The sequence below is a fragment of the Amblyomma maculatum genome, chromosome 1 (assembly GCF_055883805.1).
Source record: "Amblyomma maculatum isolate TAMU_Amacu chromosome 1, ASM5588380v1, whole genome shotgun sequence".
NCBI classification, from domain to species: Eukaryota; Metazoa; Arthropoda; class Arachnida; order Ixodida; family Ixodidae; genus Amblyomma; species Amblyomma maculatum.
This window is the reverse complement of record NC_139344.1, coordinates 337703393-337725963: the sequence shown is the minus strand read 5'-3', so window position 1 is coordinate 337725963 and position 22571 is coordinate 337703393. Positions and strand designations below refer to the sequence as shown.

The 22571-nt window shown below is 46.8% G+C and overlaps 1 protein-coding gene across 2 annotated transcripts; it reads right to left on the bottom strand.

Moving 5' to 3' along the window:
- On the bottom strand, positions 1 to 19746 carry LOC146207537 (popeye domain-containing protein 1-like). 2 transcript variants are annotated; one of them, XM_084587115.1, is made up of 6 exons: positions 19479 to 19746; positions 18717 to 18986; positions 16142 to 16269; positions 14698 to 14806; positions 8851 to 9208; positions 1 to 460 (listed from the first exon to the last, which is right to left on the bottom strand). In XM_084587115.1, exons 1-6 carry the CDS (start codon positions 19626 to 19628, stop codon positions 369 to 371), a joined length of 1107 nt encoding a protein of 368 aa, XP_084443241.1. In that variant the 5' UTR covers positions 19629 to 19746; the 3' UTR covers positions 1 to 368. The 2 variants fall into 2 exon arrangements, with proteins under 2 accessions (XP_084443241.1, XP_084443240.1); XM_084587114.1 differs by lacking the exon at positions 1 to 460 and adding an exon at positions 6077 to 6628.
- Positions 19747 to 22571: the final 2825 nt, after the last annotated feature.

The following is a 22571-nucleotide window of genomic DNA, read 5'->3' as shown; positions in this document are numbered from 1 at the left end:
TGAACAAAAAGGGGGGCTTCGTTACCCTGGAGATTGTCCGAGTCCTACCCAAGGACTTCCTGGCCATGTTTCAGAGAAACAGAGGCTTGGTTACGGTATACACAAGCGCCGACAGTGTACCACATATAAAAACAAATGGCGACTGTTTCTTGTCGAAGTGGCCCTTTGTCATTGTTCTTTTTGCTTATTTTTTCTGGTGCTGTATTTTTCCTCGAAAACCAAAGTGCTGCGACAGCAAGACGGGCCCGAAGTAAGTAACGGCTGCTTAATAAACTGCGCGCGACATTTAGCACACACAGAGAGAACCACATTTGTGTCGGCCTTCCTCCACAGGGGGTCGGCGTCAGCAGGGCGGGGATGAAGGTTGTCTAGGCCATCGGCTTAGCCTCTACACTGGCCACTTCCGCCACGGCGACCACCTTGACTCTCTTCCTTCTCTCCGGCTCTTCCTGGGAGATGGCTATGGGTGGGGAACAAAGGGTGATCGGTGTAAACATGTTAGGCGACGACGGAGCGCCGAACTTGGTTGCACAATTAGTCGCCTCTTTTTCTTAATGAACACACATGTATACCAACGTTAATTTGCAAGAAACAACACCTATCCGTTTTGTTCTTGGTTTGGTGTAGATTAAAATGGTTCAACTACACAAAGTTACTGGATCAACCTCACGAACAATCCTCATCGCTGACGCATACATTGGCGGAATTCCATCTGTAATTTCTGCTGTACCTGTTCTCAACGCTTTTGTATCAAACTTTCATTTCTGATTGCTTACACTGAATGAATATCTAACAACTTTTGTGTACTGAAGTAAATCGGTTGATGCTAAGCCCACTTGATGAACTCAAGAATTTGCCGAGTACGAGTACATTTTCATTGTGCTGGGAACAATTAACTAGGAAAATCATTTTCTTATTACTGTCGAAAGCAATCCAATATAGCTAAGTAAAAAACCAGCAAGCATAAATGCGAAGTGAATCGCTTAGCACTTGGACGTTGCTTCTCTTGGCGCTTATTTTAGCAATATCTGATTCAATTTGAATTTAAAATTCACTGCGTTAACTTTTTGCTCGTGCCAGAGCTTGGTCGAAATCGCCGCAAATTCACCTGCAGCTAATCTGGCATTAGCACCCTAATTTTCGCATAAAAATACTTGTCGCTTCCCTATTGTACCAGGTTTTGCATATTGACCATTCTAGGAGGGATTACGCAAGCCAGAGAATTGAATTCATTATTTCAACACATTTCTTAGCTTTCCTTTCGTTAGTTTCCACGCCATTGATTCTCTGGGGTTATTCATTACAGACAGGATTCACTACTTGGGGAAAAAGGCACCATATGCTAATGCCGCCGTGATGAGCTTCCCGAGACAAAGAGAGGCGTCAATTAAGTGTTGGAACTGGTTTGGAAGGGGCACTCTGAACTGTTCTGTAGATGACCGCGTAGACACATTTAAAGCGTGCGTCGCTTACGACTAAGCATTCACCTAAGGATCTTTGAATTTTGCGAAATAATTTTAGAGGTTAAAAGGCGTTGCTGAATCGTGCGAAGAGGAGATAGTCGGGTGCATTAGGGATACCTTTAGAAATGGCCATCCTTTTATGGTGATCATTAATCTCCATCACAAAGTTAGTACATAGAAGCTTCTGAAGAAAGGTTCTTTAGCACTGGATACGTTCAGCCTGTGTAGCAATGTAACTATACAGATCGACTAAATAAACAGTTGCGATGCTTTTCTTTCAAATGGCTGTCACTACAGCAAGACAGCTAATGAATTAGCTAGCTACACCTAATTTGCTTAGTTATTTCTGTCAATCGGGAGCGGAAGCGTTTTTTTTTTTTTGTAATGTTCAACTGAATTTAAATGATGTCGAACATTGGCACAGCCAGCAGTGAATGATTTCATTCGTAAAAAAACTACGCCGCGCGAATCCTTTCAAAAATGCTGCACGTTGCTCTCCTTATATCAAGTGCAAATTTCAGGCAGCGATACAGGCTGAAGAGTGCAAGTGTGACTGAAAGCATCTCATTCTAGGTGATCGTGCATGTTCTCATGCTTAGAGGAGAATGCGTATACAATAAGGGCGTTTAAGAAAACAACAAAAAAAAAATGAAAAAGAGAATTTATCATTTTTCCTTGAGAATAGTTTTGAAGCACCTCGTGTACAGAGCACGGAATATCATGCAATTACTGTGATGGTCATGCTGACGTCATATGTATTGCTGTTAGCACTAACCATGAGCACTGTTTCAAGGTTTCAGCATCCGCTTTTTTTTTTTTTTTTCGACTCTATCCTCCATACCTGTTCGGGGCAAATCTCTGTAGTATGCAACCCATTATCTTCATGACAGCGTGTAGCACAATTTTAGTCTTTCTTTTATTCCTGTTTCGCTTCTAATGGTGTTTTTATGACATCCACTTCCTTGTTTTATAAAAAGCTCTCCTATATAGAATGAGATATTGTGACAGGGGTGTTACCTCTCCATGCAAAAAGAATATTCATACAGGGTGAAATCCACAACTCCTAGCCTTCCAAACGATTCGTTGCCCGCGTATACCTCCTTCACGTAAATACGTCATGAAGGTGCGTGAACACTGACGTTGCGGAGCTTGAACCGGTCTCGCAAAACAAAGCGCCACGCACACTGCCCCCAACTATACCCCACTGGTCTTCACTATGCCGTGACGTCACACGTTTTTCTTTACAGCCAAGAAGGAGGTGTTTGCGAAGTACATACGCCGAGCGAAAGCCCTCCACGACACACTTACCTTTACCATATCCTACCCTAAGCTACGGAAAGAATGAAGAGAGATTACCTATATAGTTAAGCTACAACTGCCACAACCGTAGACCACACAGTACAAGGTCATCCTCGTTCTAACCACAGATGTACTACCGGGGGCAACTGGAATACGAACATGACCATTAAAACGTGAGCAGGAAAGTACAACCAGAGCCTGGTACAACTAAGTGTAGAGAATAAATAAAAATGGGGTTCGTCATGACTTCCGAAAAGCGTCAACGTACCTTGGAATCGATAATTAACCGCACAGGTACTCAGATCATTTGGAATAAAATATAGTCATCCTGAAATGTCTCGACTATTCTGTTCGTATATCGTTCGTCCCCAGCAGAACTCTTCATAGACTATATACCACGTCGATGATAGGCCGTGCATAAGAAGCACCCCCGTCGACGCACGAAACCATTCGATTGTCCAAGACTGATGCTTCACGCACTACATGTCTCTATGAGCTGCGCTAACCTCGCTGCAAACGAGAACGTACGATAGGTAAAGGCAAAATAAGATCAATTATTTCCCACTGGCTTTCTTATCGTAAACGTGGTCTTCTGGATGGAACAACCTTCGAGATTTCGTTGCCCTCTCTGGACTAACATCCCGACTTGCGAGTAAAGTATTCACCCTTGACCCCACCCAACCTAGCTCCCCTCTGTAGCCTCAGACACAAGATACATCACACCAGATGTAACCGAAAATGTGCCGAACGACCTTTTCTGCGGGTATAAAGAAAGGGTACGCTTATATACACAGACATTGCGTAAATATGTTTCGCACTGCCATCTTTGCAAGGTGTTGTTTCACTTACTGCTATAACGTTTTAAACGTATGCAGAGCTTGGTTCTTCGTGTCTCCTAGACTAGCGCGGTTTGAGCATGAGGTCGGAGTAATTGGCTTCTTTTTTGTTTTTCTTTTTTCAGGCATTACCATATCCTCGCACAACAGCTGCTGAGAGTAGTGAGGGACAGATGAAAACGTCTTCAAGACCTCTTTTAAAAGGGTGTGTACAAATAAATAAATAAAACAATGGCAGCTATACTGCTACATTCGCGGCTCTTTCATGCCTATAATTGCAGAACATTTAGAATAGTGCTTTTTTCTATATTGTGTCTTTTGAGGTGTGTTTCTTCTTTCCACAGTTTTCTGCTTATATGTTTCGGGCGTCATAAAGTTTCATCCGCTTTAAACTTAACACTTGTCTGGTAAACTTTGTCTCTAAATATGCGGGGAGCCTTGTATATAATTCTTGGCTTTTGACTGTCTTACCTCAGTGGCATGGAATTGAAATGTTCGAATGAAATTAGGAAGCAGTCTTCAAGGAACACATAGCTGTGCATGAAACATGTAATTGAGCCGCCGTATACTCACATCTTGGGGTCGCACGTCGAAATGACACTAGCATGCTTGTGTCGTCATTTACTCCTCAATATAAGAAAATTCATCCAAACGCTGGGCTTCAGCGGAAATCGTTTAGTCAGAGTTAGTTCATTTGTAGTGAATGTTGGCGTAATAAAATAAAAATAAAAGTTGAAAGTTTATAAAAATATTTTCTCTGTCGTTAGCAGTTAAGTAGATGAATCAAATAAAATTGCATATACCATTGTCGATGGGACGAAAGCGGAAAATTCCCTTGAAGACGCGACGAGGACAGCTGAGTATCTCGCACTCTTATCTCTATCTTCAGAGTTCAGTCGAACAATAATTTGCCCTTAAGATGTATATACGTCGTGATTGTTGTGAGTAACTTCTTCCTGCTTGCCTTGATTTAATGTTTCCCTTCGTGATGGTGGCGCTTAAGACAAACGAGCTCCGTTTCAGACCTTTTTCTATTTTACACAAATATAGCGCGCCTGTTAAACGGAGATCTCATTTGCACTGTAGTTGTGCAATTACGCATTTATCAACCATACCAAAGCCACCGTCCCTAGAAACATATATTCCCCGTCCTGCGTCAGAATTACATAGCTTTGGAGTGATATGTAGGTTGGAAACAGCAGTGTGCAGGCATTGGGGACCCAATAGTGTAGTTAGTGTACAACTAAAATTGGCCGCGTATATATCATTGGCTCCAACGCCAGAACAAGAACATACTTGAGCACGAAGGGCCGGCTGAGACCAGAAAACGACCTGAAAACGCCACAGAAAATCGAGCACGCAGAGAAGATACCAGTGGAGGTGCACAAACTGACGGTAGCTGATGGTGCGGAATACAAGCGTCCCATGTGGCGCTTCGGTATCTACAATGACACAGCTGGGTTTCTGAACGCGTACTGTCATTCTGTGAACGAAACAGTGCACAAACTTCTAGTTTGGTCTTGCGCCTCCTGTGAGTGTCTTTTAAGCGGCGATTCCCAAAGCATCTCAAAATGTCACCTAAAGTTAACACACACACCAAGGGGGCATCGTAAATTATTTCCGTGCTGGTACTTTTGTGTTGGAACGCACAATATTGAGAACATTTGGTGCGTGTTGATAGGCCCTAACGGTGAGTTTCGCTCCAAAGCATCATCTCAGAATGGAACCTAAAAGACACCCCCCCCCCCCCCCTCCTTTCTCCCAGAAATATATATACAAATTAAAAATTATTTATGTGGTGTAAATGCTGAAATAAAAATAAAGGAATAAACGTGCTTAGGTAAAAATGAAACTTGAACTGCTATCTTACGTGTTCAAACACAGTACGCTAACCGATTGCGCCGCGGAGCCGATGTTACTGCTCTGTTAACCGCTTTCACAAACATTGCATTCCGCTACGCAGAGCGGCTGGCACCCTGCACTGTACCGTTCACAGCTCAGAACTGCGCTCTCTGGGCAGCAGATAACAGTCACGAATGTGCGGCAGTCTCCGAAACGCCCGGAGGTACCTGTGACACTTAAGTTAGCGCCATATCAGAAAGCGAACGTTCATGTCTTGCGTATTTTTGCTTCGTGGTTTCTGATCGCGAGCTCGTATCCTGCAAACCGTAGGGGCAGTGGAAACACGCGGCCGTATTCTGAAAACATTGAACATATGCTCTGCGGAAAGATTAGTAAAGCAAGTCCACTATACCATCCTCGAAAAATCACCAATCTCGTTTCCTTGACGAATTCACAGACACTGAGAGGAATTCTATACTGAAACCGTAAAAGGTTTCTGTTCTTTCACAAAGATTACTATTTACGAAGACGGCCTTCATTTCGAAGGCTGCGCCCCAGATATCCGTGTTCACTGGAAAACGGCAATGACCGCGATCATTCTTCACAATATAACAAAAAAAAAAAATCAGTACTATTGTGACTTGCAAAATTACTGAGCGGTGTAACGATTAATATCGCGCACATGCAAACAGAAAGGGCGCGCCCCACTTTCGCTATGAGAGTAGTGTCATTGCGGTTGCGGGGCAAGTTTTCACCTGTAGCTACTGCAGCGTCACACTCTCGGGCCCACGAGCGAGCAGCCACACTAGCGCGCACCAACGCCGACAGGCGGCGCACTGTAACACACCGGAAGCACAGGCAGCACTATCCAGCCAGCGTTCAGCAACACAAGCACAGAAGCACGCGGCTACGAAGGAAGCGACGTCAGCAGCGGCGTGGCATCAGCACAAGCAGCAGCGACAGAGACATCAGCAGCGGGTGTGCACGAAGCGTTCTCTGTCTACAGGGGCGTTTCCGACACGGTGCCGGTGACGGGAAGCAGGCTGGTGGTGACTTTACCCCGACCGCCACAGCGCAGCACGGAGCGCCGTGGCGAAGGGTGCGGACTGGGGCGTGGGCTGGGACGCGGACTTGGGCGGGGGCTGGCGAGGGTCCTCTTCACCACACGCACCGGCTCGGTGGCACGGCCTGTGGAATGGGACAGGGGCGAGGTACATATATGCGCAGGTTGGGACAAATGCGGACGCCAAGGTAGACAGGTGTCAGGGGTACGAGAACAGCTCGTAGAGGAAGGTGTTCGATATGTTCTGCGGCCTTTAACGTCCAAAAGCGGCTCAGCCTGTGAGGGACGCCGTAGTGGAGGGCTGCGCATTAATTTTGACCATCTGGGGATCTTTAGAGGGTACCGACATCGTACAGAACACGGGGATATTTGCGTTTTACCTCCATTGAATCGCGGCCGCCGCACCTGGTCTCGAACCCGCGTCCTCCGGTTCAGTGGCCGAAAGCCTAACCTCTGAGCCACCGCGGCACAGACACGTATTAATGCTCACTCTTTCCAAGAACAGGTCGCGAGCGGAACCTCCTATACCTGCCACACTAGGCGTTATAATGGATACCGATCGTTTTTCATCATACCTTCATGCAATGTAGGAATTATGCTACGCTGCTGCTGTTGTCCTCTAAACTGATGGCACATATCCACACAGGAGATGCCCCCCCCCCCCCCCCCCCCCGCTCCCTATCCAACGCGCTTCCTGCAAGGACTGAGGGCATGACCAATAAAAGAATAAATGAGGCGCGCTTTCGGAGAATTCAGGAAGGAAGATTAGAAATGAAAGAGGGAGGTTCTGTAGTTGAGGGCTTCAGAATAATGTTGACCACCTGGGAATCTGAGTGAGTGAGTGAAAACTTTATTTTCCACCTATATATGAGACTCGCTACTCATTACCCCCGGCGCACAAGCCTAGAGTGTGGGGTCCGGGATCTCCGCTACGAAAAGCTAGCGAAGAGACATTGCTGCTTCGCGGCTTCAGCCGCCAAGCGGGATCTTTTACGTGCACTGAATTTCTGTTTCGTCTCCATATAAATTCGGCCGCCTCGATCGGGTTCGAACTCAGGTTTTCTGGCCGTAGAGCGAAGTGTCCGTCATGGTCGTGTTGGCAGTGTAGATTGAGCCACCATCGCCAAGTGGTGTGTGCTGTCTCCGTCTCAAGTTCTTGTTTATTTAACCTATAGAGCCGACACAAGACACATGACTCGGCGATGACCGGTGCCATCTTCACTGTCGACAGGATCACGGTGTCCTTAGCTTCAAATCCGTGTGTTAGGAATGTAGTTGGTTTGTGGGGTTTAACGTCCCAAAGCGACTAAGGCTATGAGAGACGCCGTAGTGGATGACTCCGGAAATTTCGACCACCTGGGGTTCTTTAGCGTGCACTAACATCGCACAGCACACGGACGCCACTCCGTTTCGCCTCCATCGAAACGCAGCCGCCGAGGTCGGGTTCGAACCTGGGTACTCCGGCACAGTAGTCGGGCGTCTTACCACTGCACCACCCCGGCGGGTATGTTAGGAACGTGTCTACGTTACCAATGTACCTCTCGTGTCTTTACATCCAGTGCGAAAGACCACAGAGTGAAGAGACACCGGGCGTGTTACATGCAGTAAATTGGTAGCCGCAGTCTGACAGTAGTGTAGAGAGCAAGCCAAAAGCAAAATGGAGAATGTTCCAGATTTTGATGACTTGAGCAGTTAGTTACCGGCTAAGCCATGCCCACTCGAACGAGAGTAATTCTCACTTTCTTGTGCTGTGAGATTAGATGGTTAGTAGCAATGACTTCTTTTATGCAGACAGTTCTTGAAAGGTATGTGTAACCGGATGTCAATGACACAATATATTTAGGCCTATAGACGAAGAATGTCTCATCTGGTTGCTTCTTATTGCTTTTTAAAATTGGTGCTGGGCTCTTCAGAGCGAGACGGAGCATTTTCACATCTATTACCAAAACTTCTCAATATCTCCCCATGTCTATCAGCTAAATTTGATTACATGAAGTAATAAACACTTGCGATATGCAATGACGCAAAACCGGCTGAAGTACGGAGAGAACGAAACAAATGCGCAGCATCCCGGCCCTTCTTATGCAAAGCATGCGTGCATTTCTGCCACTGTTAGTCCCATATGAACGTTTACTCTACCGGAAACTGCAAAATGACATCGGCAACTGTCAAAATTCTGCGCATACTAAGCGCCCATCGTGAAATTTAGGCGGTAAGAGTTGGTGCTCCGAGTTAACTATTTTGTGCCAAGGGAGCTTGAAGTTGACGCTCATCGTCATGTTGAAGTGTAAGGGCGCCTCAATGCTAGGGCGCTTAAAAGTGTCAGAAGCTGCCCCATTTCTCGTACCAGGCCCGTAGGAGAGATGCGCAGAAGAGGCGAGCGAGGATGATTCGGGGCGCCTGGCGCGGGCCGCGTGCCAAGCAGCCGAGCGCAGCCGTCCCCCGGGCCCCGTGTATACGGCGTCCAGGCTTAGACTGCGCGGCACCTGCTTCTGCCAGTCGGGGCTGGCGTCGCGCTTGGGCAACGGCACACCGTCGGTGCCCAGTTGGTGGAACTCGGCCAGCGAGTAGAGCTTGATCGCGATGTCCCGACCCACCAGGTTGTACACCACGGCCGACAGCACCGGGTTGGCCCGCAGCAGCTGCTGAAGACGCCGACGCTGCCACGACATGTAGGTGCACGGCTCCAACGCCGTGATCGTCACCTTCGGAGGAAGCGTCGACATATTGCATGGTGCGATCACCCGCCACGGAAGTATACTACAGTTTACCACACACACAAATGCGGCAGCTTCCAGGTCATGACTTACATGCTGAGAAAACGTCTGCTCAGATCCACGTCATGTCCCTGTAAGGTGCGGGACTTTAGTTCTAACTCTTCAATAACCACTGGTCTCTAGAGTTGCCGTTGACGTTTATATATACGCTTCGAAACATGGATATTCTCGACCCAGCCTGCGCTTTCTCAGCAAATGCTACCGGTATAAAATTATCGGATCTCTCTCTCTCTCTCTCTCTCTCTCTCTCTCTCTCTCTCTCTCTCTCTCTCTCTCTCTCTCTCTCTCTCTCTCTCTCCCTCTCTCTCTCTCTCTCTCCCTCTCTCTCTCTCTCTCTCTCTCTCTCTATATATATATATATATATATATATATATATATATATATATATATATATATATATATATATATATATATATATATATATATATATATATATATATATATATATATATATATATATATATATATATAGGCATAGTTTGCTTGTGACTAACTAATGGGCCCGGGAAATTCGAACAGGATGTCACACAACTTTCTTGATTATCTATTTTAATTTTATTCTAACAGATTCGGACGGTGGACCATCCTTCTTGACCAATTGAGACCAATTCTAACCTGAACAAGGACGGTCCACCGTTCGAAACTGTTGTTAGAATAAAATAGACCAATTCTACCCTGAACATATTTTGTGTGTGTGTGTGTGTGTGTGTGTGTGTGTGTGTGTGTGTGTGTGTGTGTGTGTGTGTGTGTGTGTGTGTGTGTGTGTGTGTGTGTGTGTGTGTGTGTGTGTGTGTGTGTGTGTGTGTGTGTGTGTGTGTGTGTGTGTGTGTGTGTGTGTGTGTGTGTGTGTGTGTGTGTGTGTGTGTGTGTGTGTGTGTGTGTGTGTGTGTGTGTGTGTGTGTGTGTGTGTGTGTGTGTGTGTGTGTGTGTGTGTGTGTGTGTGTGTGTGTGTGTGTGTGTGTGTGTGTGTGTGTGTGTGTGTGTGTGTGTGTGTGTGTGTGTGTGTGTGTGTGTGTGTGCGTGCGTGCGCGTACCGAGCGTGCGCTGTTTATATCGGTGTTTTGTTTATAAGGTGCGAAATGCGCATGAAAGGCTGACTGACTTCAGATTAATTTGTGTCCAGGCTATATTGAAAGCTATATGTATGCGACGGACACCAGGTAAGACGCAGAAGGCTTTGATTAGTAAGCTAATTTACTAAATACGTTAATAACTTTTTTAATTTTCACTTTAAGGTGTATATTGTATTTGCAGAAGTGTAGCTCGACATCTAAATAGTACCGTCGCGAAAAAAGATTTCTTTAAAAATTGTGGCGGGCGTTACAAGGCCCAAATGTGACCCTGATAGGCGGTTGCATGAACTAACACCGCGGCAACGGCGCGTCCGGCGTGGATCGCTTGGACAATGCGCGCTTTGGGTCAGAACTGCAAGCGCAATGATTGTGCGCTTCGAGTACCGACCGACGCGGCGGCTATGGAACGACAGTGACAACGAACCATCGTTCACCCTTCTGACTCTCAGGTGATGGCAACAGACTGACGAAATATATAGGTGGAGTTACCTACGTCACAGGTGTATGCTAGTGTGAAACTGCCTATCAGGGTGACATTTGTGGGCTTTGTAACACGCGCTACAATTTCTTTCAAGAAAATTTGTTTTAGTAGCAATACTATCTGGAGGACAAGCTACAATTTTGCAAATACAACGTACCCACTAAAATGAAAATTAATAAATCTAATTAACGTAATTTGTTAATTAGCGAACTAAATAGAGCAATCTTTATTATAGCTATTATTAAAAACGACGCTGTGATAGTTGCATGGTAATTTGTTAATTAGCGAACTAAATAGAGCAATCTTTATTATAGCTATTATTAAAAAACTAGAAGCTGTGATAGTTGCGTGTGCTCGCGTTTCGTAAACCTTTTTTTGTGTGCTTTGTGCTAGAGTTGAAAGAAAGAGTGCATTTTGAAGTGCAATTTCTTCCAAGCGCTACCTATTCTGTGAAGGAACATATTCAGTAAATTTACTTTCCAAATGCTTTAATAAATATTGTGAAAGAAGGCTAGGTTAGACGGCAAGGTCGTGACGGCAAGGCCAGCGATGCCTTGTCTAGCGTTTTAATCCGATGACAAAACCCAGGCGCGTGCCGGAGCCGGCGCCGCGGGACGATGATGATGGTATGTACAAATGAAAGAGGAAGATCATGGCATGTACAAATTAAAGAACATCCACGGAAGGCTCACACAATCTGCCCGGGGGGTCGGAAGCGGCCAGCCTGGCCGCTCCTAACTAAGTGATGCATCGCGGCGCACAAACGGCTTCAGGCGAGAGACATGAACAATTTCAGTTCCACGGTGGCGTCGATCGGCTGGGGGATAAACAGGCGTCACTTTGTAGTTCACTGGGGAAGTTTGGCTTATGATCTCATAGGGACCTACGTAGCGGTGGTGGAATTTGTCACTAAGGCCAGAGATGCGAAATGGTGTGTAAAGCAGTACTTCGTCACCAGGACGAAAAGAGACCACTCGATGTGTAGAATCATAGCGAGTCTTGCGGACTTCCTGGCACGCTGCCGTGTTGAGTCGGGCAAGCTGACGGCATCTGGCCACACGAGATAAAAAATGGGTAGGTACTGATGTGGTGTAGTCGGGCGTAGAGAAGAAGGAAGCGTCAAAAATTGTAGTGGGTGGACGGCCATAAACAAGGAAAAATGGAGAGTAACCGGTAGTTCGCTGTACTGCTGTATTATAGGCGAATGTGACGAATGGTAGAATAGTGTCCCAATTTCGATGATCTGGTGTGATGTACATTGATATCATGTCCGACAAGGTGCGATGAAAGCGCTCAGTCAGACCGTTAGTCTGGGGATGGTAGCTTGAGGTTGTCTTATGAAGGGTGGATGAGGCGTGAAGAACTTCGGCAACGACTTTCGATAAGAAGGCTGTACCGCGGTCACTTAGGAGCACCCGAGGAGCGCCATGTCGTAATACAATTGATCGCAAAAAGAAATTTGCTACTTCTTCAGCGGAACCAGTCGGTACAGGTGCTGTCTCAGCGTAACGTGTGAGGTGGTCGACAGCTGTTATAATCCAATGGTTACCCACATAGGAGAGAGGTAGGGGACCATATAAGTCGATGCCGACTACGTCGAATGGCGTGGTGGGACAAGGAAGAGGTTGTAGAAGGCCAGCGGGCGAAGAAGTCAGCCGTTTGCGACGTTGGCACAGAGGGCAGGATGCGACGTATTTGGCAACGGTGGAAGATAAGCCAGGCCAAAAGAATCGTTTTCTCACGCGGTCGTAGGTTTTGTCAAAACCAAGGTGACCTGCAGTAGCGTCATCGTGGAGAGCCGCCAGTATACGTGGGCGAAGCACACGCGGCGCGACTGGGATCCAGCGACTTCCATCAGGGCAATACACGTAGCGGAGTAGGATGCCATCTTCGAGCTTGAAATTGCGAAGCTGTCGGCGAAGCCTAGCATTGGGCGGGTCCGAAGCGCCGATAAGACGGTCGATGATAGGACGGCAGTAGGCATCGGCTAATTGCTGTGAGCGGAGAGCGTGCTTGTTCTCAGAGTCGTCAAAACAAACGGTTGTGATATACGTCGGGCAAAGAGATGGTCGGCTCTGGTCAGAGGTGGAAATTAATTGTGAAGAAAAGCAGCAAGCGGATTCCGAAAGGGGACAGCGAGAGAGAGCGTCGGCGTCTTGGTGTTGGCGACCAGATTTATAAGTGACGTCGAAATGGTATTCTTGCAGGCGTAGAATCCAGCGGCCAAGTCGGCCTGTCAAATTTTTGAGTGAAGACAACCAGCAAAGAGCATGGTGGTCGGTTACAACTGTGAAGTGCCGACCGTATAGGTAAGGGCGAAATTTTTGGACAGCCCAGACGACAGCAAGACACTCCTGCTCGGTAATGGTGTAGTTTTTCTCAGCTGGAGTGAGAGTCCGACTGGCAAAGGCAATCACTTTCTCACGCGATGTTGTATCACGCTGCAGAAGTACAGCGCCAAGACCGTGACCACTGGCGTCGGTGTGCAGGATAGTTGGAGCGCTGTCACTGAAGTGGCCAAGAACAGGATCTGATGTGAGGGAGTGCTTGAGGTCATTAAAAGCAGTTTCGCACTGCTCAGTCCACACGAAAGGGCTGCGTGCTTTAAGTAGCTCATGAAGTGGTGCAGCAATAGTTGCAAAATGCCTTATAAAACGCCGGAAGTAGGACGCGAGGCCGAGGAAACTGCGCAAATCTGTAATCCGTTGTGGACGAGCAAAGTTCAAGACCGCGATTATTTTTTCAGGATCTGGGCGAATGCCGTCATGGCTGACCAGATGTCCCAATATTCTTATTTCCTTCTGTGCAAAGTGGCACTTCTTGGTGTTGAGCTGAAGGCCTGCCGAAGCGAGACAGGTGAGGACTTCATTCAGGCGCGTGAGATGGTCATTAAAGGTTGCCGAAAAGATAACAATGTCGTCCAAGTAACACAAACAGGTTCTCCATTTGAGGCCACGAAGTACAGTGTCTATCATTCTTTCAAATGTCGCTGGTGCGTTACAAAGTCCGAAAGGCATAACATTAAATTCGTAAAGGCCATCGGGTGTTGCGAAAGCGGTTTTTTCTTTGTCGTCTTCGTGCATAGGTATTTGCCAATACCCTGAGCGAAGGTCCAAGGTCGAGAAATATTCGGAGCCTTGGAGGGAGTCAAGGGCGTCATCAATTCGCGGCATCGGATATACATCTTTGCGGGTAATTTTGTTGAGTGCGCGGTAATCAACACAAAAGCGTACCGAGCCGTCCTTTTTTTTAACTAGCACTACTGGGGAGATGTACATGTACGTACATGTACAAATTAAAGAACATCCACGGAAGGCTCACAATATATATAATTGATATATAACTGATTAATTGATATATAACCCGACAGAATTCGGCAGATCAGTAGAGAAATTACGTAAATATATTGTGTATAGCTGTAAACTAATATAGCCGCGCATAGTATATATAAAAGTATATTAAGCACTCATTATTTTATACCTTTATGGCCAAATAATATTGTTTACAGACTGAAAACGTCCAAACCAGCTGCTAACTTTGTCACAGTATTTACTCAACAACAGTCTTCACACGGTGATTTCTGGCTAGCAGGATTTGTCTGTAATAAGCGCCTATAAGTACGCTTGTGACCAAAAATTAATATTTGTTAGATGCGCTTGAACTCGAGCTATAGTCATGATGCAATTATTACAAATTAAACCAAAGGAACACAACTCGCAAAACGGTTAATGCTAAAATTGTAGTCGTACACCTGGACATAGAAACTGACATCTTTATAGCTGCTCACACGCAAGACGATCCGTCGTGTTCTCTTGTTCTGTGCATGTGAAGTGACAGAAATATCCGTTAACGTGAGACTCACCTGAAATAACTTATCACTACCTATGGGACAGGACTCGTACTCTGGAGAGTCGATGAATTCGTTGGGCTGTATGTAATGAAGCAATACGTCTTCGCAGGTCACCTGCAACCTGCACATCCGATGACAAAAAAATATGTACCGTTAGACCAAAGAGCACTTAGTAGACGAACGAAGAAAACTTCTCGTCCTTTCCTTCTGGGAGCAATAGCAACAGCGACAGCTATCTAGCCTCTGTCCCAACACGTGTTGCCGCCATTTCCCTCGAAGAAAGCGCTTCTTAATGTTGCGTTATAAAACAGCTGTCGCCAAAATTTCTGTTCCTTCGGTAGCCTTCCTGCAGTAGTTCTAGCAGCCTCTGCACACCAGTCCCTCGCTTTCTAACTCATATTAAAATTGATACCAACCTACTCTTCTGTTTTGCCTACTTTTCCTCTTGCAACCTCTGTAACTAATTTGGCATCTTTCCTTCTCTTCCTCCTATTCCCTTGCCTCTCATCCGCTGTTTCACTTCGTTCTTTGTGAAACTTGTGACAGCCGAGCCACTATCACCTCATTTCCAACCCTAGCGTCCGTGTGATAAATGTTCCGCGAATTCCAGCGGCTGCGTGCACCACCGACGCATGCACGCGTTAGGCGATGAATTTGCTCCTATAGGGTCAGGCGTGAGTAAGAAAAAAGACAGAAAAAAAAAAGAAAAAAAAAACAGGGCTTCATCTGAAAATATAAAAGGTCTCTTCTCAGAAACTTTTTAATGAAAACAAAATGCATTTAAATCCGCATAAGGCCAATAGAAGGTGTCTCCTAGCTACAAGTAATCTACTAAAGAACCAGATGCACATGGGCATGATTCTGGCGCTGTGTTCCCCAACTAGTTTCTATTTAGCACGTATAAATCACTTAACTATCCATGAACGTCCTTCCGTCAGCGCTAATTAACTACGCTGCGCAAGAAGCGCAGCCCGATCTTGTCAGCTCTTTATCATTTCTCTTTCTCTTCGCCTCTCCCCAAATGGGGCGCTTCAGGTTTCTAAGAAAATGAAACAGTTGCCGCGTTTTTTTTTTTTTTCTTTTTACCTCATAGCCTGCTCTATGTATAACATCCTTCCCATTCCCCGCAATCAGTAGTCTCCAGAAACGCGGCCGCGACGGCCAATTTCGATGAGGTGCCAAATACAAAAAGCATCCGTGCGCTGTACGTACGGCGTCAATGCACGTCACAATGCACTTCAATGACCCTTAGATGGTTTAAATTATTCCTGAACGCTCCGCTAGCTCCCTTTTCGTCTTTCGCACCTGCATATTCCACCTCGTTCACGGCACGTTTGAGGTGTCCATCGTGTACTGAGAAAGTTACGGCGCCCTTCCCTTCCTCAGATTATTTCACCAGAGAAGGCCTTCACAAGTGTACTACATTTTTGAATAATAACGAGGTAGGCATACTCACCTGCCGGTGAGCAGAATGGCCACCCTCTGGTCGGCAGCGGTGACGCCCTCTATGGCGTACCTGCGCTCGGCAGCCAGGTGCACCAGCTCGGCAGCACGCGTCAGCTCCACGAACCGGGTCTTGCTCACCTGAAAAGTCACGACGCGGGAATGTAAGCGACAAGTAATGAAACGGAGACAGAGCCTCAGCGAAAAGTTTACAACGTGATAAAAAACAATTACAGGATCACAATAAGCTTCGCTTATAAGACCTTAATGGCAAAAGCCTTTCCACCTTCTTCTCTTCTTCCTCCTCTGTCTAACTCTCCTCTTCTTCCTCTCTGTTGCTTGTTTGTGTACTCGTTATAATTCCATTGCTTTATTTCCTTTGGCTGCGTCGTCAGAACCTATTGCGATGTCCTTACCCGGGAAATTATGTTGACGTTAGAAACTATTGCGACGTCTCGCTGACACATCTCGCGGAATCTAGCGGAGACACCTCGAAGATGCGAGATATTCACCATGAGTCCAGAAAGGTTCTCGCTTTAAAATAAAAAAAAGGGGGATTGCATGACTGGTAGAGTGAAAAAAGTGCTAGCTGACACCCAGTAATTATTGCGTATAGAGAAAAGTGTAGCCCGTGTGGGGTCACCTAACGCAGATGCAATATGAGCTTGTTCTTTACGCGTTAGAGTATGCAACTCCTTCGGTCGAAAACACTTCGCCAGTGTGTAAAATTCAAAAACAAACGCGTCTGAAAAAATACGCATAGGATTTCGTTTCAAAATTTTGTCACAAATGTTCTTTGTGAAGAGTTCCCGATGACGTCGTAACATTTCGCGCCCCATAAGCTAGTGTACCTGCAAGATATTTCTTTCCATTTAACATAAGCGTACAAAACCAACTGCACTACCACAGGATGAAATCACAACGCAGATAGTTTGCTCCGTCCTAATATATAACACAATAAAATTTAAGGTGACGCAGTGGTTAGGCACTCGACTGCTGTGCCCAAGGATACGGGAGGCGAAAAGCAATGCGTGCGTGTGCTGTGTCTTATCAGTGCACGTTAAATAACACCGAGCGGTCAAAATTTTCAGACCCCTCAACTACGGCGTCTCTCATAGCCTGAGTCGCATTGGGAAGTTAAATCTCATAAATCAAACGAACCAAAAAGTGGACGCGATAGAACCTTTAACGCTGCCTTTTCATTCCGCAAAATGTTGTACGTTATTTCAGTTGGCTTTGGAGGAAAAGAGCAGGAGAAGTACGTGTCTCTCTTCTCGGTGGACACCTATACTTACAATGAACGGCATACTACTGGAGGTATGCACAGATGTGGTCGGTTAGAATGACTATCGCAAAAAAGCTTCCAACTTGACTGGCAGATGAATGCTAAGTGATTTGGTTTGATTTCGTTTATAGGATTAATTTTCCAAAGCGACTCAATCTATGAGGGACGCCGTAGTGGGTGACTGCGGAAATTTCGAACACCTGTTGTTTTTTTAGTGTGTTTTGGCATCGCGCAGTACACAGGCGCTTAGCTTTCCGCATAGGCTGCTCTTCGATAATGGAGTTCCGGCGGCTGCGCGGGCTCAGCGTATGCGGTGGGCAACAGTGACGTAGGAAGAGGAGGAGGAGGCCCAACGAATTTCATACCTTGGCATTCTCAGCACGTAATGTAATTAGGTGACTGCAAAATTTTTGTTTCAGTGAGCTATGTCCCAGAATAGAGGTGGAGCCACATATCCTACCATGCGCAAGAAAAAGGCTGTGGGGCCAGTAGTAGCAGTAGTAGTAAAACATTTATTAGAACAGAGGAGTTTGGCTGTGGGGCCGTAACTCATATATTTCTGACCTCGGCCCACGAAACACATGCACTTAGAAACCATGCAGCCGGTTCTTTCGAACATACAATATACGCTCATACACGCGCCCGTTTGACATGGCATGGCAGGTGTGACAACTGCTTTATAGCATGACAGTTTGCGAACAGGACATGAATTTTCTGGGTAGAAGCTGTGAAATCCTTGCTGCATTTCCTGCAGCAAACGCCCTGTATCGATAGAGTTCCGCTTTCTAACCACAAATAGACCACTCTCTCTGAAAACGAAGCTTTTTAAATTTAGAAAATACGTGCTAAGAAAACGAATACGGACATCGCCATCGCAAACCGACTTCACAAGATGAAAAAGTAAGAATGCGCCGACAACGCTTTTAGCTGCGAATCTCAGAAGCTATAAACCCTACACCGTTAATGGCATCAATAGTGGCAAACAGTCACTTTTGATAAGGATCTCCTGTGCTCAAATCAACTGGCGAAAACATTTGTACGTCTAATTTTCTCGCCGATAATTGCTTCTCAGTTCAACATATCCAGAAAGAGGCAGGAAATTAATGTCTGCCAAAATAATAATTGGACGATGAAGTTCAAATTCCTTCCCTTAAAAAAAGATAAGCAGCTAAAAAGCAAAGCGCGACAAATGAGCGGTGTGTTAACGGATATCAAAAGTAAAATGAACTGCGCGCGTTCGCCACCGCCTGACAAAATATCAATTTCCGAGTACTATGAGTTGTTGAGTGGGCGTAGAGGGCACCTGGTAGGGCAGGAACATGCGCTCGTAGAGGGTTCGCAGGTGACCGGGCATCCTGGGCGGCAGGGCGCGCCAAGCGAGGCGCAGTGCGTGAGCCGCGTTCACCAGCAGGCAGGTCAGGTGCCAGGCGAGCACGTCCGGCGCGCACACGACCAGGCCCGCCCAGACGCTCGTCAGCGCGAAGCTCAGCGTCAACAGCCAGCGCAGCAGCATTGACGACAGCGAGAACCGGTGCGGCACCAAGAACGCCGCCGCGCAGCAGATCTGGGCGCCCTGGGCGAGAGAGAGGGTGAGAGGACCGACATTATCATCGGCAGCTCCGCCCGTGCCGTCTATCTGAATGATGATCATGTTCGTCAGCGCAGTCATATGAAAAATGCGCGTTCTCGTCATCATACTTATAGGTGTAATTGACAGTAAAAGGCAGTGAGAGTGTCTCTTCTGTTCCTCAGACTGTCCTGTCTAGAATAATTGAAAACTGGGCGAATTGGTTTTACATTGTCCAAGTCAAAGCCACCTTTCGTGCAACTATACCTCTCGGCGAACTGCTCCTCGAGAGTACTCATGCTTATATGCTCGAAACGAGATCACTCGCCAAGCCATGGGGCCTCAGTTGTCCTCTGAGGACAGGAGAAGCTCCAGGGAACTTCGGGGACTTTTCAGCAGCACTGTGCTCATGTCTGCCTGCAGTCACCTTCTTCCCTAGGGAACTTGGCGACTTTTGAGGAGAAATGTGCCCCTCTCTTCCTTCAGTCAGCTCCGCACCTGCCATAGGATGTGCTGCGCGTCCTCCCAGGACTCGCAGCCTCCGGCGCTGGCGGCGTTGGGCAACGAGACGTTGACGGCGGCGCGCCGGTACACCGATGAAGAGGGCCCCTTGCTCTGGCTGACCGGGGCCTGGGGCAGTTGCACCATGGATCAGGGCATCGCCGGAGGAGGGCCGCCTCCCGCCGCCACCGCCGCCCCCCCTCCGCCAACTCAGCGGGCACCCAGTCGGAGGCGTCCGCTACTGCTGCTGCCGCCACTTCGGACGTCCACCATCCTCGCCACCGGCGACCTCCTCCTGTACGCGCTGCACATATCGGACGATGAAGGCACTCCTCAGACGGAATAGTAAAATCCGTGTTACCTGAACGTCAGATGGCTCAACGACAACATTAGCGTTATCATAATAACAATCCACCAGAATACGGCCACTGCAGGTTTCTTTACTTGTTTCGTTAATGCTCTCCAATCATCTCTGATCTACGCCAGCCGCGACTACACTTTCTAAGGAAACTTCCTAATCTCTCTCATCTTTGCTTCCAGCTAGCCCGGCTAGGCTTTCTTTGCATTAACATCATGATAAGTTAACGTCCTGCCACTTCACCACATTGCATATATCATGTAAATCTTTTTTCTTTTTTCACCTCATTTCTGCTACGTGATTACGAGGCCGAGCTCATTCCGTAACACTCTTTATTCACTGTCTGCATCTCGAGGTAGCCTATATTTTTCTTTGAATAGCACGCTGCGATGTCCTATATCACATCACGCAGAGTAAATAAACCTCATCGAGTCAACCACTTCTAATTCAATTTCCCAGTTAGGTCTGCCTACAAATTACATTGAAAGTGTGAAATGTACAAGTTGTGGTTCTTTAGCGTGAAATCATAGCTCTGCGCATGAGCTTTTTCGCATTTATCAACACTTTAAGTGCTGCCATCGCGGTCGGGATTGATTTGATCTCGCGACCTTTGACCCTGAAATTGATTGCACAGTCACTCAATCACCGTGACAAAATATGTGTTTCACTGTCTTAGTGCGATCCTTTCTTTTTGGACCTTTATTAGCAGCATGATTTTCGAGGACATCAGTCTCATCCTTCATCAGCTTACGCACCGCGTGAGTGGCCTAGAGACATTCGCGTAATATGAAGCGATACGTCCGACCTGTATTTTGAAAGCCTGGTGCAGAATGTGCTCTGAGTCAGTCTCTGTGTACATCTATAAAGCGAAATGATTATACTATATATAGCTTTTACAGATTACGTTAAATCCTCCGGCTTATTTGAAACCTCATAAAGTATATACGAGAGGCGTCCAAAAAGTAGTACCCCTCTTTTTTTTTTTTTTCTCAAACACAGTTTAATAAAAAAGTTCCTAAATTCATAATCATTACAACCGCATATCTGCCGGACCTATAGTAAATTGAAGTGTATTCTCGGTCAGCTTGGCTTCACACCGCCCCAGAAGAAAGGTATGCATTCCTTCTTTGCACCGGCCTTTTCACACAAAAGCCTGAAAACAAGCAAGACATTGCCAAATTTGGCTGCACTGTAATTCTCAATCATCCTTAGAGTACCGACTTATCACCATTTGATTTTCCCCGTTACGATTCGCGGATACATGTTTCGGAAAGATGAGAACGCCATTTGCACATTCAGGACATGAATGAACCAGAAGAGAAAATTCTGATAAAACGAAGGAATACATGTATTTGTTCATCGGTGGCTCAAAGCCACAGAAAAACTGGCCGAAACCGCATTAGAACATGAATATAGGTCAGGTCATTATCTGGCTGAATTCTCTGCGATTTTCATTAACTTTGAAAGAACAGCGTTCGAGAAAAAAAAATGAGGGACATATTTTCGGTAAATTCCTCGTAATAATCTAAACCGATAAAAAGAGAAATGGACATAGGCAGGACATCTATTTCGAAGGCAAAATAATCGGTATTCATTTAGGATAATGGAATAGATTCCAATAAAACTCAAGCGTATCAGGAGGCGGCAGAGAATGCGTGGTCACCGGTGTTCGGATATCTTGCGGGTAAGCTGGCGGTACAGGCCAGTCGGAGGACTATGGGAGAAGTCATTGTCCTACAATGGCCATACCCAAAGTGATGACAATATTGTCATGTAGCCGTTTGAGCTACGTGAATATCTATATCGTGGAATGTCGACTTCGTTGATTAGCAACCTTCCCTTCTGAGGTCGCCGCCTTCAGGTTCACCGGCATTGGTTTTGGCGACCGCTGCCCGCTGCCTCGGCACATCGATAAACCTGCGATGGCTGGTTGACAAGAAGCGCACGGGAGACGACGACTGTGTACGGCCTGTCAGAGAGGTTGCGCGGGCAGCTTGGTATCCTTCGATTTTGGGAGGACGCTCACCGATCCGATGACGCGGGGAATCACGGGAAAAACCTCGAAGGCCGAGTTCATGGTATGGGCAACGGCAATACAGCGGCCGCTGGCGAGGAGTGCGTCAGATGTTTTTCTTCCGAACCGGTGGTTGAATGATGAGGCCCTGCTGGGATGGCGGCTAGTAGAAAGGTGGCTGTTGAGCGAGCGGCGGCTGTGGGTCTAACGGAAGGTGCTGAGTGGGAGCACCGCCGGCCGACGGATAGCTGCTGCATAACTGATGGAGCGTAACTCCGTCAGCATCTCAAGCGCTGAAAATGTTTGCCGGATCTCCTCGCGCACGGCTTAAAGCGACAGCAGCGGCATCCAGATTAGGTGAGCCGATGTGGAGTTTCAGGAGCTCCTCGGGAATTACCTCGCGGATCAGCTCACGAAGCGAGTTATATTCAGTAGAGCAGCACAAAGTGACAACACTGCTGAAAGGCTGACCGCGCGTAGACTCGCGTCGGCAGTCTTGCTGGAGGGCTCACTCAATGAGGGTATAGCTTCACTGATGAAATCATCGACGGCCTGAGGGGGATTGCAGACCAAACCATCGAAAAGGTGTTCTTGCACCCTCTGCATTAGGTGGCGCAACTTCGCGGCTTCCGTCACGTCGGATCATCCCGTCGACAAAGACGGGCCACGTCCACAGCGAACATGGCGATGCTCTTGTTAGGCTGTTGGACGCGAGACT